The sequence below is a fragment of the Diabrotica virgifera genome, chromosome 1 (assembly GCF_917563875.1).
Source record: "Diabrotica virgifera virgifera chromosome 1, PGI_DIABVI_V3a".
NCBI classification, from domain to species: Eukaryota; Metazoa; Arthropoda; class Insecta; order Coleoptera; family Chrysomelidae; genus Diabrotica; species Diabrotica virgifera.
The window spans coordinates 309087269-309104539 of NC_065443.1; the positions used below are offsets into that span (position 1 = coordinate 309087269).

The following is a 17271-nucleotide window of genomic DNA, read 5'->3' on the forward strand; positions in this document are numbered from 1 at the left end:
TATTGGTTGCTTAGAAAATTTGCAAAATAAATCATAAATTTTGAGTTTTTATAAATATTCATAACTTATGTAAAAATTAACTTAGAACCCTCTTATTAGACGAATTGTTGAGACTTCTGGTGCTTAAATTATATTTTAAATTTCAAAGCAATTGTTCAAATAGTTTAAAAGTTATTTAATTTGTTTATCCCAAATTAATTTTTTTTGCAACACTATAAGTCAGAAAATCATGAGGTTAAAATAAGACTTCTGACAGTTTATGAAAGAAGAACATTTATACTATTGACTTAATTTAAAAAAATGACAAAAAGTAATTTTAATCAGTGTAAAATTATTTTGAAAAAGCACGTCGATTTTTTGCTTACTTATAAACAATTAGAATAACTTTTTAACCGTTACCCGTAGAAGAATTATTTTTTCATATTTGAAAAGACTGAATTTTTATATACATTTAGAAAGAAAAACAATTGTCCTAGGACAATTAGGGACGAAGTTAGCCCCCCTTTTTTTTTAATTCACATGTTTTTTACAAAATAATTTTGCAGTATTTAGAATTATTTTTTGTCATTTCTTTTTAATTAAATTAATAGTATAAATCTTCTTCTTTCATAAACTATCCAAAGTATTAGTGTAACTTCATGATTTTCTGACTTATAGCGTTGCAAAAAAAATTAATTTGGGATAAACAAATTAAATACCTTTTAAACTATTTGACCAATCGCTTTGAAATTTAGGGTATGATTTAAGCACCAGAAGTCTCAGAATTCTGTGTAATTAGAACGTTCTAAGTTAATTTTTGCATAAGTTATGAATATTTATAAAAACTCAAAATTTATTATTTATTTTGCAATTTTCTAAGCAACCAATAGGGATAGACACATTCAGCGACCGCCATATTGAAGTTTTGTATACGATTTATGAGTTTCTCACTCTCAAATTTGTTTAAAATACTTAACTTTTTGGTTATAGACGAGAAAAGCGAAAATTTACCGTTTTTTGATCTTCATTTGTTTATAACTATGTATATCATCAAAATCGGCTGCAGGAAACATATAGGTTATTAATATAGATGTCCATACTACTCAAAAAATTTGGTTTTGGCCTGGAGGGGGATGTGTCACCAACAGGATATTTTTTTCCTTATTTCTCTGAACAAGTATATTTTTGCATGGTGAGCAGAAAATTATAATCATTTTTTCTTGCCTATGGCCAGTAATTTCCCAATAGGATGTACTAAAACTTCCTTGTGAATTGTATAATCTACAAAATTTCTAGACGTCTACAGTAAAAGACACCTCCTATATCTTTTATACAACTACCGGTTGTAATATTACAAATGAATTTGTATGGGTTCACTTTGTAAGGGCTTCGTTCGGAAGTACAGTGATCTGGTGGTTTAAAAAATATTTAGAGTCTTCGCTGATATAAACGTACCACCTGCTTAATTTCCGAATAATAAGCCACAATTTAGCTAAGATAAAGTTTTTTAACTTTGTTATCGAGTTTCAGTAAAGTTATGGAGCGATTCTAGCTGATGATTACAGTAATTATTAAATTAACTTTTAAATTGAATTCCCCCACAGCGACAAAACTTCCAATTGCCGTTTCAAGCGGTTCATTAAATCTTAACATTGAAAGATCGATCCCAGAGCCATATACATAATGACATGATAGACTTGATCAAACTTATTATCAATCATGCAATTTGTACTTTGAAAATTACATCCCTCTCGCTTCATCGGTAGCTAGTTAAGTGTCATTACCCTACATATCAACCGCTGCTAGAATCAATATTGGAAGTATTATTAATTTATACACCTCGACGAACTAGATAATCAAGCATTTCGTCTAAATAAATATTGAAGAGCTTCTAAACAAACTTCTCTTCGGGAAATAGTCAACTGGTAAAATGGCGCAGTCAGGAGGATGTTTATTTAAAAACTAACTGCACCAACTACTCGAATATTCGGTGTACATATAATTAGGAGCACAATACGCAGTATGTACATCTTCATTTACTTCTTTAATAACATTGCGTAGTTCAGGATAACGAATTACAATTGTAATTGTTTATTAATCTATCTTTACGGTATCTTTTTCGCTATTAAATTTGATTTAATATTAATGTTTCTTATTGCTTCACGTGTTGTGATGTACATCAGTCCAATAAAAATACATTAGTTCACTACAATGGTGTGACACATATTTACAAAACAATTTGTTTTTTTTTTATGTTCTAAAAGCTATTAAGTTACACAAGATTTAGAGCAAATGTCTTAAGAGCAAACAGTAGCGATCAACAGGTAGCAACAAACGCGTTCCAAGATTGCGGCTCTAATTTTGAATATTTTGACGAGATATTTGACACACATATTCGTATATAATAAAGAATGGCGGTACAGAGCCCAATTTCAGAAATATGTTAGTATGTGGAAATTACTCTATAACTAAATAAAATATTGAAAAAAGGAGCCTGTACCGCCATTAAGAAAGACAAAAAAATACACTTTCTTTAAATAAACTTTTTTATCCCGTGCCTAGATTTTGTGTCACATTGGAATTACTAAAAATCGATTTTTGTATAACAAGAAATCGAACGTCACTGACTTGGCAACATTTCGCGCCTATATGTATAAAAATTATTATTTAATTGCAAAGAAAATTATGTATTTTAATTTTGCATATAAATTCCTTTAATTAAATCGTATATCTATATGGATGCGGCCTTCTCAAAAATGGTAAAATGAAAATTGGCCTTCTAATATAAAAAGGTTCGCCACCCCTGCTATAGTTATTACGAATATGAATCCTAAAATTGTAGATTGCCTTTCTAAACAGTTTTAATGTAATCGCTCTAATGTTCGATTACACATTATTTTTGATAAAATTGGCATGACCGCGCCAAAAACTCTCATAACGACTGCATTGCCTATGTTCCCTATACTATACTGTAAAGTCAAGGTGGGACGGACTATAGGAACATTCCTACGTCTTCCATCTCGTCTTCCAATGATTTTTTCTCTGCGGGATTGCCATGAATCTATATTTGGATTCATTTCACACGTCTAAAGTACCGCAACTTTCGAAAGTTGATGGTGTTCAGTAACTCACGGTTTTTCTTTGTATATATATATTTGTATTTGTCTACCCTTTCGATCTGGATATTATTAATATGAAGTGTTTCGTAGTCTTTTGGATGTTTTGTAATGACCATGAATTTTATTTTCTTTAAGTCCACTTAATACTATATTATATGGTACACTTTTCGTTCAGCCGTTCCAGTCTGTTTGTCAGACTTGGTAGAGTTGAAGTAAATACAACAGTATCATAGACATTACTTGTATTATTGAGGATTTTACCTTTTATGATTATTCTATCGTTAAACTCTCCTAAAGTTTTTTGAAAGACTTCACTGTATATATTAAACAGCAGTGTTGGCAATATACCTACAGCCCTGTCTTATAAGGTGATTGGTAAACGTTTTGTCCATCAGAATCAAAACCTGCTAAATCCTAAATTTTTCGTTTTCCCTTTTTTATACAGTTTAAAAGTTCAAGTATCTATTAATATACAGGCATAAGGTTTCGGCTCAAAACCTTCTAAATCCTCTTCAAAATAACACTGAAATGTTAACGTAGAATCAATCCCTGCTATGTCTAGAGTTTTATGAACTACAAAATACTTATTTTTCTTGTGTATTTTGTATGTTTTCCTATCAAAATGTTGCAATACCTACTTTTAGTGCATTCATTGCCCCTAAAGACAGTTGAAAATGAGCAATGTTATGTGGGCTTAGAATCAAAATCTGCTAAATACAAATTAAAAGTACAAATTTCTGAAGATTTCTACGTCTGAATCTGCCAATCTGTTTGCTTCTCATTTTCTATCCGTGTATCGTAAGGATAATATAACTCAACATCAAATACTCGTAACTGATAGTGATCAGAATGTTTCTAATTATTCTGTTAGCATCTTCGAAATCTATCAACATCTAACTAATCTGAAACCACGGAAAGGTCCAGGTCCTGATGCAGTATCTCCTATCTTATTGAAATACTGTAGTTTTGTATTAGCTCGTCCCTTATATTATATATTCAATGAGTCATTATCATCAGGTCAATTCCCAAGTTACTGGAAATTGAGTTATATAACACCAATTTATAAAAGCGGTAATAAGCATGATATAAAGAACTATCGTCCTATATCTATATTAAGCACCATTCCCAAACTGTTTGAAGCCATATTAACAGAACATCTATCATTAGTATTTAGGCACAAAATAGCGTCTCAACAATATGGATTTTGCAGTGGTAGATCTACAGAAGTCAACCTTCTATATTTTATTAGTTATATAACACAAGCAATGGAGGCAGGTCATCAAGTTGATGCTACTTATACAGACTTATCAAAAGCATTTGACAGAGCTAATCATGAGCTCCTATTAACTAAACTTGAAAGTTTTGGTATCACTGGATCGTTACTAAAATGGTTTGCAGATTATATTTCCAATAGAAAACATATTGTACGTTTTAACAGTATTAAATCCAATGAAATTTCTGTAACTTCTGGCGTACCACAAGGTTCCCACTTGGGACCTTTATTGTTTAATCTGTTTATTAATGATATAGCTAAAAGTTTTCACCATGGTGTTGTACTCCTATTTGCTGATGATTTAAAGGTATTTTCTGTAATAAGGTCAAGTGAAGATGCTGAAAAATTACAAGACGACTTGACTAAACTTCAAAGTTGGTGCATCAATAATGGTATGGAACTGAATACAAGTAAGTGTCATGTCATGCGTTTTTATCGAACTAATAACCCTTTACTATATAATTACAGCATTAAAACATCTGTTCTTTCATCACAAACTGTTATCAAAGATCTTGGAATATGGCTAGATACCTCACTAACTTTTCATGAGCACTTTAAAACCATCATTAACAAATCATTGAGGCTTCTTGGATGTATCAAACGAGTTACTTCTGATTTTACGTCCATCCAACCATCAAAGATTCTATATTGTTCGTTGGTTAGACTTCATCTGGAATATTGCTCTTCGGTGTGGTCTCCCTATTATCAGTTGTATAGTGATAAAATTGAGAAAGTGCAACATAAATTCCTTAGACATGTTGCGTTTAAACTTGGCCAGTATATGCATTATGACGATATTTTACAGATGCTAAATATTACTACATTAAAAAGCCATCGATTACATCACGACTTAATTCTATTATTTAAGCTGGTTAACTCACAAATCGACTGCCCAGATATGCTGAAAATTAATTTCGCAGTTCCCAACCGCCAGACAAGACAATTGGTTTCATTTTCTGTACCAATGCATAGAACAAATTATGCTCATTATTCGTTCTTATCTCGAAGCCAAAGAATTGCAAATCAATTTCAGGAACTCGACTTTTCCTACAGCTTAAACAGATTCAAGGCCGTATTGTCAAATATCACTTGACGACGGTTATTATCAGTTATTATCAGATGTAGGTACCTACTTTTTATGTTTATTATTTATATTATGTCTGTGTACTTTCATGTTTAATTGTCTTGTAATTTTTAGCTTATAAATGTTTTATTTTGTTTTAAACCTTTAACCATGTTAATTGTATTTTTTTTATTATCGTACTTGTTTTAAAATTGTACTTAATTTGTAAAATGGGTTTGCCCGTAAATAAATAAATAAATAAATATAAGATATAAGGGGCATGCAGAAAAATGACTATACCAAATTAGTGTGCCATTTTATGATATTTTTAGATGCCACTTTGATTACGAAATGTTTTTTTAGTCTCCTGAAAAATTTCAAAAGATGGATCTAGCAGGTTTTGATTCTATAGGCATCAATTGATCCAATTTTTCTATTGATTAGAGTTGGTAGATATTTGCGTGTACATCTAGTATATATAAATTGTTTTTATTTAATCCTTTTAATCCTTTGTTGGTATATTAACATCTCGAAGCACAAACATCCATCAAGTTCTGTCTCCGTCTTTTATTCATATCCAAAACAGCCCGCCACGGAGCATAAATTTAAACCCTACCAGCGACGCTACATCAACTTTATCTCATTAACCGTGTGCTTGTTTCAAAATTACTCGAATGTTATTAAAAGAGATAAGATATGCAGTTATGCCGCACAAGAAAACCTTATTAAATTTTGAACAGCCATCCCCAAAATGGAGTCATCAAATGCAGACAGAATGTAACCTCAGTCACTAAACAAGACAAGACATACTGGAGAGTAATACAGAAAACTAATATTATAGTCAGCCCGTGCACAGTGGCAGAGATTCTAATTGAAAAGGGAGTTAGTTTGACTACGTAAATTGGAGTTTAAACACAAACAGGAGCAGGAAAGTTCAGTTTGTTTTAAATTTTGTGCCGGAGTTACCCTATAGAATTATTTATAGACTACATAATTACCAGATAATCTTTTGACTTTATGCAGTTGCATGCACTAATTATTGAATGAAATAGCATCTAAATACTATTCTTGTAAATCACACTATTTTCCTTTAAGAGGAAACAGTAGCGATCAACAGGTAGCAAAAACGCGTTCCAAGATTGCGGCTGTAATTTTGAATATTTTTTCGAGATATTTGGCACACATATTCGTAATATAATAAAGAATGGCGGTACAGAGCCAAATTTGAAAAATATATTAATATGTGGAAATTACTCTGTAATTAAATACAATATTAAAAAACGAGCCTGTACCGCCATTAAGAAGAACAAAAAAATACACTTTCTTAAAATAAACTTTTTTATCCGATGCCTAGATTTTGTGTCATTTTGGAACTACAAAAATTTTTTATTTCATTAGTAGTTCCAAAATGACACAAAATCTAGGCATCGGATAAAAAAGTTTATTTGAAGAAAGTGTATTTTTTTGTTCTTCTTAATGGCGGTACAGGCTCGTTTTTTTAATATAGTATTTAATTACAGAGTAGTTTCCACATATTAATATATTTTTCAAATTGGGCTCTGTACCGCCATTCTTTATTATATTAAGAATACGTGTGCCAAATATCTCGAAAAAATATTCAAAATTACATCCGCAATCTTGGAACGCGTTTTCGCTACCTGTTGATCGCTACTGTTTCACCTTAATCTTTTTGTCAAAGTTAATTTTACATAAAAAAAATGAAAAGATCCCTAAATAAAGTCGTCCCAGTAACGCATCTCTCAAATATTAACAATGATATATTTCAAATCTTACAGTAACTGTAGTAGAGACATTAAAATTAAATGGAGGGTATCAGAAGCTAATGAGTGTATACAAAAAACGTAATTGAAGAAAATACCGTTTTCCTAAGATCTTTCACCCGATAATCTTCCAAAGAAATCTATTCACATCTTCTTGTGTAATATCCTTCTTCTCTTTCCTTTAAATCTTTAAAGGATCTAGTGACATTTCGATTGACTACTGCTATCCTTTCACCGTTTTCTCGTTCATGCTGTTTTGCTCCCGAAAATGAGTACCTAACTAGTAATATTTTGGTTTTAATGTTTGGTCCGATCATTGCAATGAATATCTTCCTATATCGTTAACCAACTACTTACATTACGTTTAACTATCATTCATTCCATAGCTTCTTTTCTTTTTGTTTCTTCTTCTTCTTAGGGTACTGTGCAAATGTTTCCAATATTTTGCACATAGCCGCTTTGTAAATTCTTGTCTTAGTTCCCATCGTAATGTGTTTATTTCTCCATATTAAATCGTTTATACATCCTGCTGCTCTATTGGCTTTCTGTATTTGTTTTTTACTACTGCTTCTACATCGTCTTAACTCATCATCATAGTCATTAACATCTTAGTAGATGTGTTGTGGTTCATAATTGGGCTTCAGCAGCTCGGACAGTTTGATTGATAATATTTCTCCACTGGTCGCGGTCATCAGTTAAATGTATTGCCTCAGTATACTGTTTGTTGAGAAGCTTTTTAGTAATGTCCGCCCATCGCTGTGGAGATCTTCCGCGTTGGCGTTGAGTCTGAGGCCTTCCTTGGACCACCAACCGCTCCATTTTGTGATCACTTCGATGGATATGACCAAAGAACTTTAAAATTCTAGAGTAAACGGTACCGGAGAGACGCTGATCCGGTTTAATTTCATCCAGAACCGAGATATTTGTACCGCGAGCCATCCATGGAATTCGAAGCAGGCGTCTCCATGTCCACATTTCAAAGGCGTCTACGTCGTCTATCTGATTCTTTGACTGTCCATGTCTCGCATGCATAGTAAAATATGGAAAAGACCAGAGTTGAAACGAGTCTCTTTTTGTTTGTCATAGTAATGTGACGATCACGCCAGACCCCGTTTAGTTCACTCATTGCTGCTCTTGCTAGTTGAATGCGTCTTCTAATTTCGGGTTCACAACTGCCTGTGTTGTTAACTAGAGCTCCAAGATATATCATAGATGAGACTACCTCGCATCCCGCAATAGTTTGGGTTTCAGGAAACTGTTGTTGGCGATCAATAACCATGATTTTGGTTTTGTTGTAGTTAACCATGAGTCCAAATTTAGCACTTTCTACCTCGAGATTTTTTAATAATTCATTAATTTCTTCTGGAGTACAGGCTAGAAGTGTAGTGTCGTCTGCGAAACGCAAGTTAGATATCTTAACACCACCTAGGTTTAGTCCTCCCTCCCAACCATCCAAGACTCTGCGCATTATGAACTCCGAATAGATGTTAAATAATAAGAGAGATAAAACGCATCCTTGGCGTACTCCCTTCTCCAAAGTGCATTTGTCAGACAGGTATCCGTCCATTCGAATATATGCCAGGTTATCTTGGTACAGTTTGCTAATAAGGTGAGTCAAGTGTTTAGGTACACCCATTGTCGTCAATATGTTCCATAGTTTGTCCCATCTAACATTATCAAAGGCCTTTGTATAATCGACGAAACATATAAATATCGGGATCTGGTATTCTCTGGCTTTTTCTATGATGTTTCTTACATTAAGGATTTGTTCTCTAGTACCTCTGCCCTTTACAAATCCAGCCTGCTCAGGTGCTATTTGCCAACTTATGAAGTTTTCTAGACGCCGTTGCAGTATGTAGAGGATCGTCTTAACTAGTTACCTACTAATAGTTCAAATTCTATTTTACAATTAGTCCGTTCTTTGGTGATGGTGGTTTTTATTTTCCGGGCTAAAATGACCATGTTTAGCATCTTCGTTTTTATGTTGAACTTATCTTTGTAAGCTGTACTCATTGCCTGCTATGTGTATGGAATCGTCTGAATAGCACAATATCGTGTGATTACTTTATTTTCCATGTTTTACTGCACCTTTACTGCTCTCTTTTTTCTTTCTCTTTCTTTTTCCCTCACTCTTTCTCTCTCGCTCTCTTTCTATCCCTCTCTCTCTCTCTCTCTTACTCTCTATGAAGGACAGAATAGTGAGACAACTGGCAGAGGAAAGAGACATTCACAGGTATAAGACAGAGAGACTCCTTAAGCAGTCTACTCTTTAAACTCATAACGGATGAAATAATTAAAACCGCGAAGAGTGAGACATTTACACTTCTTCAGCAATCAGGTTTATTAAAATTGTAGTTAGTATGGTCAAAATTGGCAAAAATACTGGCAAAGTATAAATTATTAGCTTCTTTTAAAATTTCACTGGTTTTAGGGTTTTGGTTTTTGGAATTTAAAATGGTTACCTTGAAGAATTAGATTACATAATTCATTAAATTAATACTTAGGAAATTACTTAGCAATCTTAACTTGCTAACATTTGTTTTTATTTTCTATATACATGGATCATCTTGAAATAGTGAATTAAAATAAGGTTAGTTGAGAAAGTGTGTCAATAACTAATTAAAAATTTGGCGCCATTTACTCAATAATTGTGAAGTAAATGTCTCTTGATCCCTTCCCCAATCATCCCTCCCTCAAGAAGTCAGAGCTACGAAAACCAGAGACTGAACGGAGAAAATAATAAAAATAATAACTAACTGCTGGTATAAGAAATAAGAACCAATAATACTTACATTGATGACCCAATCCTTGGGGTTGTGAGCGTTCGTACCACAAACGTAAAGTCTGCTTCCATCCCCCATCGATTGAATAACTCGTATGTGATTGCGACAGTCGAAGTGCTGAAACAAAAAAAAGTAAATATTAAAATAATTCCGACACACTTGAACAACACCTGCATAGAATATACAAACTGTGAACAAAAATAAACAAGGTTTTGTTATTAACATATTAGAATATTGATGATGGCAATGACCAAATAGTGCCAAATATTTCTATTTTAAAAGGATTCTGACTGGTATGTGTCTAATAAAGTAACGTTTTCAGTTTGAGTTATACAAACAAAAATTTAACATGGTCCTTCGAGCCACAATAATAGACTAATTATGTGCAATTAGACTAATTGATAAATGTAAAATATATCTAAATAACTATATTTTTAGTCCAACAAAACGATAATTTTTTCCGACTTCGCGCCATTTCGGTATTTGTATAGTTATCGAATAATTCTCATGGAACGTTGTAAGTGTATTAAAATCTTGTTTTTAAGTTTGACTATTTTATACTACACTTCTTGCTCTAAAATTTTATTAGAGACTAGTTAAATAGCAAATTGTATATAAAAAAGTTCAAATGTCTGTAATATATTTCGCGAAGTGGCATTAAAAGACCATAAAGAGTAAAAACAGCTCGAAAATTGATATCCTTTTAATACTCGAACCCTCCTTCGAATCCAATATTTTTCACCTCACCCTCTCGCCTGATTTTATCGGCGAATAAAACTATCGAAATGCGAAATAAAAGATGACAAATACTCTTTTGATCTCTCTATTTGTACCATCAAGGAGCTAGATGTCGGGAAGAAGAGCAGAGTCGTAATGTTATCGCAAGTTTAATAGAAGCGGGATTTTTCCGATTACCAATAAAAGTAGTCCCAAGCGGTCAGGAACGTATAACACGGCAATTTCCACTTGAATCGAGTGATCAGAGCTTTTCCGAGTCTGGATGGCCGAACCGGGAAGTATTGGGAATATCCAAGGACGTGCTCATAAAAAAACGTGTTTAGGAAAAGGATTTTTATTTAGGAGTTGTTGTCGCTTAAGATATAAAGAATAAATGAGGGATTGTGTACTTGTCTATACCGGCAGAAGTAGTCTTGTTTTTCTTTATGTGCCATTTTCTTTAGGAAGGTTAGCAATTATTACGGCAATTCGAATGTTTTGCTGTCTTAACAAGTCAAGCATTTAATCCAACAATAAAACACTGAAAACGTTTGTTTTCTATACTTCCACAAAATTTATTATAACTATGTGACTATATATTGTTGTGATCTTACTTTTGAAATCTAATGATGTTCTCAGATGTAATTTATCTTAATTAATTAATCAATAATTATCTCATTAATCAAACAGATCAAATACCAATATAGTGTCAATCTCAGGGCTAAATTATAATATCAATTACTTACTTTCGTGGCTTCAAAGTATTTCTCAGTGGGTTCCTAATCGGGATAGATAAAAGAGAGTAAAATAATACACACATACGGATTTCAATTAGAAATTATAAAAATCGTTTATTTTCTCTAAATGGCAATAACTGCTTAATATTTCTAATATCTTATCTTTCTATCTTTATTTAATACAACAATTACAAAAATAGGAATCTTATTTCTTTTTGTCTCCAAATTTATTTTATTTATAATGAACTATTATGATTTATCAGTAAAAAATTGATTGAGGTTTGATGAAATTTTTATAGTGATTGTATAGCTCAATTTTCAATGTGTTATTTAATACACAAACCATGCATTCATGTCATAACAAAATAGACTGACCTTTACTGATGATTTGACAATGTCTTCACACAAAACACGTTTCCTATTGGCTTGGGTTGCGATCCAAAGACTCGTCCAAAGTCTTCCAGTAATGCCTCTGCTCCTTTGAAAACTAAGCCTTGTACAGCCCTCGTTCCTGCCTTCTCCTGATGCCGTGTTCTACCTTTTTCAAACACTTCAACAAAACCGGGATACTCTAAACTCAAGGAGTTATATACTATCTCGACTCAGCCTATCACTCGTTCCACGATATCTCACTTTTAAAGACAAAACTAACCAACCCGGCGTTTCACTTTTTTGTACACTCTTCTCGAAAACTGGACTTCGCCTCTCTATCGCTCAAAACACACTGACTCTCATTGCTCATTCATTCTCCTCCTTCCAAATACCCCTTCCAGCATTCAAAAATCAACCAATCCAAAGCAACTTTCAATTATCCGTATTTACGAACACAAACTTTCCTTTTTCTAAATATCTTAATGGATTTCAAGAAAAAATAATATTCCCCATTTCAATTTTACTTTCCACATTAATTCTCTTTACAAATTTAATAACCTATTATGTTATTTACTAGAATATGAGTTATCGGTGGTTATTGACACCTTTCCACGAACACTTTCTTTTTAAACATCACTCTAATTGTTTACTTGAGTCGTATTGTTCCTGGGGTTCGTAAACACTTCTCCGAAACACTTTCTTAAAAACTACCTACACATAATTTGTTTTATACAGGTTGTTCCAAATTTACATGCCCGCGGTCGAGAAAAACGAAAACCTTTATTTTTATTTGAATTTTAAATATAACTATAGACTTTTATTTCTTATGTCAAATAGGAATATAACAATATATATAGCTGTTTCGGCAGAGTGCCTTTCTCGAGTGAGGTTTGCCTTTTTAAAGTCGTTAACTGAAGAGGTTGAGGAGTGAGGAGCAGTTTGTCTCGAGTTGGTCATTCAGAATTATATCTGTATTTTTTAATTTATTAATTTCCATAGATTCTCATAAAGATAGCTTAAGACCTTTATTTTGAATGTGCAGAATTTGAAACTTCATTAAAATAATGATTATGATCTAGAAGGTGAAGTACGTATGTAGAAGTGTCTGTTTTTCTATTGTTGAAAGCCCTTTTGTGTTTTGCTATCCGTTTGTCAAAGGTTCTGCCAGTTTGACCGATATAAGTTTTCGGACAGTCACCACAAGTTAGTTTGTAGACACCACTCTGTAGTTGTTTTCTCTTTTGCCTCTTATTATTCTTAATATATTTGCTTATTTCTGATAGCTGGTGTTATTCCTTTCTTTTTTATGTATCTGGCTATTTTTGTTGTTATCTTGCCAGTATATGTGATAGAGCAGAAGGTACTGGCTTCTTTCTGTGGTGGTGGATAAGACTAATCTCAGGGCATTCTTATGGAGTTTTCGGTTTAAAATTTTATTAATTGTTTGTTCGTTATAGCCATTGTTTACAGCTATTTGTTTAATGATGTTAAGTTCTATTTCGAACTTATTTTTTGACATGGGAATTTCTGTCAGTTTATGTATCATGCTATGGTAGGCTGCTAATTTGTGTTGTGTAGGATGGGATGATGAATTGTGTAGTCTGGTAATTGTTACATCTAGAAAGTTTATGGTCTTATTCTGTTCGGTTTCTATTGTAAACTCAATATTACTATAAAGTTAATTAATGTATGATAGAAATTGGTCAAGTTGCCTGTTAGTTCCTATAAAGCATACTAGTATATCATCCACGTATCTCCACCAATATAAGAACTGTTTAAATACGGGATATTTAGAAATTGTTGTTTCAAGCCCAATATAAGAACTATTTAAATACGGGATGTTTAGAAATTGTTGTTTCAAGCCATATTGATGAAGATTCATATTGGTGGAGATACGTGGATGATATACTAGTATGCTTTACAGGAACTAACAGGCAACTTGACCAATTTCTATCATACATTAATTCACTTCATAGTAATATTGAGTTTACAATAGAAACATAACAGAATAAGTCCATAAACTTTCTAGATGTAACAAATACCAGACTACACAACAAACATAAAATCTGCGTATATCATAAACCTACCCATACTGACACAACTATACACAATTCATCGTCCCATCCTACACAACACAAATAAGCAACCTAAAATAGCATGATACATAGACCTACAGAAATTCCCATGTCAAAAAATAACTTCGAAATAGAACTGAAACATCATTAAACAAATAGCAGTAAACAATGCCTATAACGAACAAACAACTAATAAAATTTTAAACCAAAAACTCCATAAGGAAGCCCTGAAATTAGTCTATCCAGCACCACAGAAGGAACCCAGTACCTTCTGCTCTATGACATATACTGGCAAGATAACAACAAAAATAGCCAGATACATAAAAAAGAATGTGTGTGTACTTTGTACGCACGTAAGAAGTTATACTTCTATTATATGATTATATGATTATAAACGAAATTAATATACTTTTTATTTATATTTTATTTAAATATAAAACTAATTTATACTTACTACTTCTCAAACATTTTTATTAAAACAGTGCCAAAAATTAAAATAATAAAAGAATAAAACACACACAAACACATTAAAAATGCCACAAATGATTTCTAAACATTAATTGTCGGAAAATTTTTTAACTAAATACGTATTTTCTGAAAATAAAATTATATAATAAATATACTTACAATCATATAATGTATAAAAAAAATAAAAAAATAAAAGTTTCTATTGGGATTTGAACCAACTTACCAGCGCGGCTGGTATTGGCGTTGTATTGGGGTTCACTCGCATTAAACGCTTCGCCACGGAGACAGTGTGTCATTATGTGCGAAGATCGACTAACTAAACGGATTAAACTTTTGACATTTTTGCATTATGTAAATCAAATTATTTTGATTTTAAATTGAAATGATTTAGAATTGAAAAAATACAAAAAACATAGAGTAAGAAAACAATATATTAGGTGAATATTGATAGAAATTTTGATGGTAATAAAATTATGTAAATAAAAGTATTACATACTATGTATTTTGGTAGGTTCAAATGATAGTTTAAATGATATTACATACTATGTATTTTGGTAGGTACCTATGATACATTTACAATTATTACGTACCTGTTGCTTTAAAAACTATTTAAAAATCACTACAATTATAAACTTTTTTGTTTTGCCATATTGGATAATTTTTGTCATGTCATTTGAACATCCAATCAGAACAAAGTTGTAATGCGACTGCGCCGGGATCAAAGGTTTTAATCCTATTAAAATTCACCCTCATATCGCGCGTAAAGAAGTATAACTTCATTTCGGACAGTCACTTGTGGTGACTGTCCGAAAACATACATCGGTCAAACTGGCAGAACCTTTGACAAACGGATAGCAGAACACAAAAAGGCTTTCAACAATATAAAAACAGACACTTCTACATATTCACTTCACCTTCGAAAATTTCAAGTAAATCCATGCTGGACGAAAAAATTGCGAGCCAAAATGCTTCATTTCCTCGACTATATATGTAGTCTATGTGTATTGTTTCAACTATGTTTCCATATACAGTGATGAGTGCGCTAATAACCTGCAAAATTACGTAAAGATGGAAAACATAGCAATTAATTTGTCAGATAAAAAAGATGAAACTTGTAGAGGTGGGAAGTCTAACAATAGAAACCTAGAAATTTATATTTATATTTATTGTTTCTCTCCTTTAGACGTATCTATCAAACGAGTTTGGCAACTACCACTGCGGCAGTGACAGTTTTAGTTGACATACTTCTCCGATACGTCTAAGGGTGAGAAACAATTAATATATTGTAGGTTTATAGGTTTCTTTAGCTAAATTCCCCAGGTCTACTAGTTTCATTTCTTTTTATCTCACAACTTAACATGTTGTCCATCTTTTACGATATTTTGCCAGATATTAGCGCGCTCACCACGGTATAAGATCCAATACATTGACTGTTTAACTTAAAGCCCATATTTAGTCCAGAAAAATAAGATTTTTCTCGTGACACAGCCCCCTCCAGGCCGAAACCAAATTTTTTGAGTAGTATGGACATCTATATTAATAACCTTTATGTTTCCTGCAGCCACTTTTGATGATATACATGGTTATAAACAAATGAAGATCAAAAAACGGTAAATTTTCGCTTTGTTCGTCTATAACCAAAAAGTTAAGCATTTTAAACAAATTTAAGAGTAAGAAACTCATAAAGCGTCTAAAAAATTTCAATATGGCGTTCTCTGAATATGTCTATCCTTATTGTTTGCTTAAAAAATTGCAAAATAAATTTTGAGTTTTTATAAATATTCATAACTTATGTAAAAATTAACTTAGAACCTTCTTATTACACGAATTGCTGAGACTTCTGCTGCTTAAATTATATTTTAAATTTCAAAGCAATTGGTGAAATAGTTTAAAAGTTATTTAATTTGTTTATCCCAAATTAATTTTTTTTGCAACACTATAAGTCAGCAAATTATGAGGCTACAGTAAGACTTCTTGACAGTTTATGGAAGAAGAACATTTATACTATTGACTTAATTAAAAAAAATGACAAAAAGTAATTCTAAACAGTGTAAAATTATTTTGCAAAAACACGTCGATTTTTTGCTTACTTATAAACAATTAAAATAATTTTTTAACCGTTGCCCGTAGAAAAATTATTTTTTCATATTTGGAAAGACTGAATTTTTATACACATTTAGAAAGAAAAACAATTGTGCTCGGATAATTAGGGACGAAGTTAGCCCCCCCTTTTTTTAATTCACATGTTTTTGCAAAATAATTTTGCAGTATTTAGAAATATTTTTTTTTAATTAAATTAATAGTATAAATCTTCTTCTTTCATAAACTATCCAAAGTATTAGTGTAACTTCATCATTTTCTGACTTATAGCGTTGCAAAAAAAATTAATTTGGGATAAACAAATTAAATATCTTTTAAACTATTTGACCAATTGCTTTGAAATTTAGGGTATAATTTAAGCACCAGAAGTCTCAGTATTCCGTGTAATAAGAACGTTCTAAGTTAATTTTTACATAAGTTATGAATATTTATAAAAACTCAAAATTTATGATTTATTTTGCAATTTTCTAAGCAACCAATAAGGATAGACATATTCAGCGAACGCCATAGTTTTTTATAATATTTATGAGTTTCTCACTCTCAAATTTGTTTAAAATACTTAACTTTTTGGTTATAGACGAAAAAATCGAAAATTTACCGTCTTTTGATCTTCATTTGTTTATAACTATGTATATCATCAAAATCGGCTGCAGGAAACATATAGGTTATTAATATAGATATCCATACTACTCAAAAAATTTGGTTTCGGCCTGGAGGGGGATGTGTCACCAACATGATATTTTTTTTCCTTATTTCTCTGAACTAATTTATTTATTATAACATTTAGTTACATTTAAATAGCAA

At 31.8% G+C, this 17271-nt stretch overlaps 1 protein-coding gene across 1 annotated transcript in view; it reads right to left on the reverse strand.

Moving 5' to 3' along the window:
* Positions 1–17271, reverse strand: part of LOC126879222 (semaphorin-2A) — a 687031-nt gene that overhangs the window by 105457 nt on the left and 564303 nt on the right. The window contains exon 4 of the mRNA XM_050642279.1: positions 10008–10115. Within this exon, the coding sequence (XP_050498236.1) occupies positions 10008–10115 (108 nt within the window). The remainder of the gene's footprint in view (positions 1–10007; positions 10116–17271) is intronic.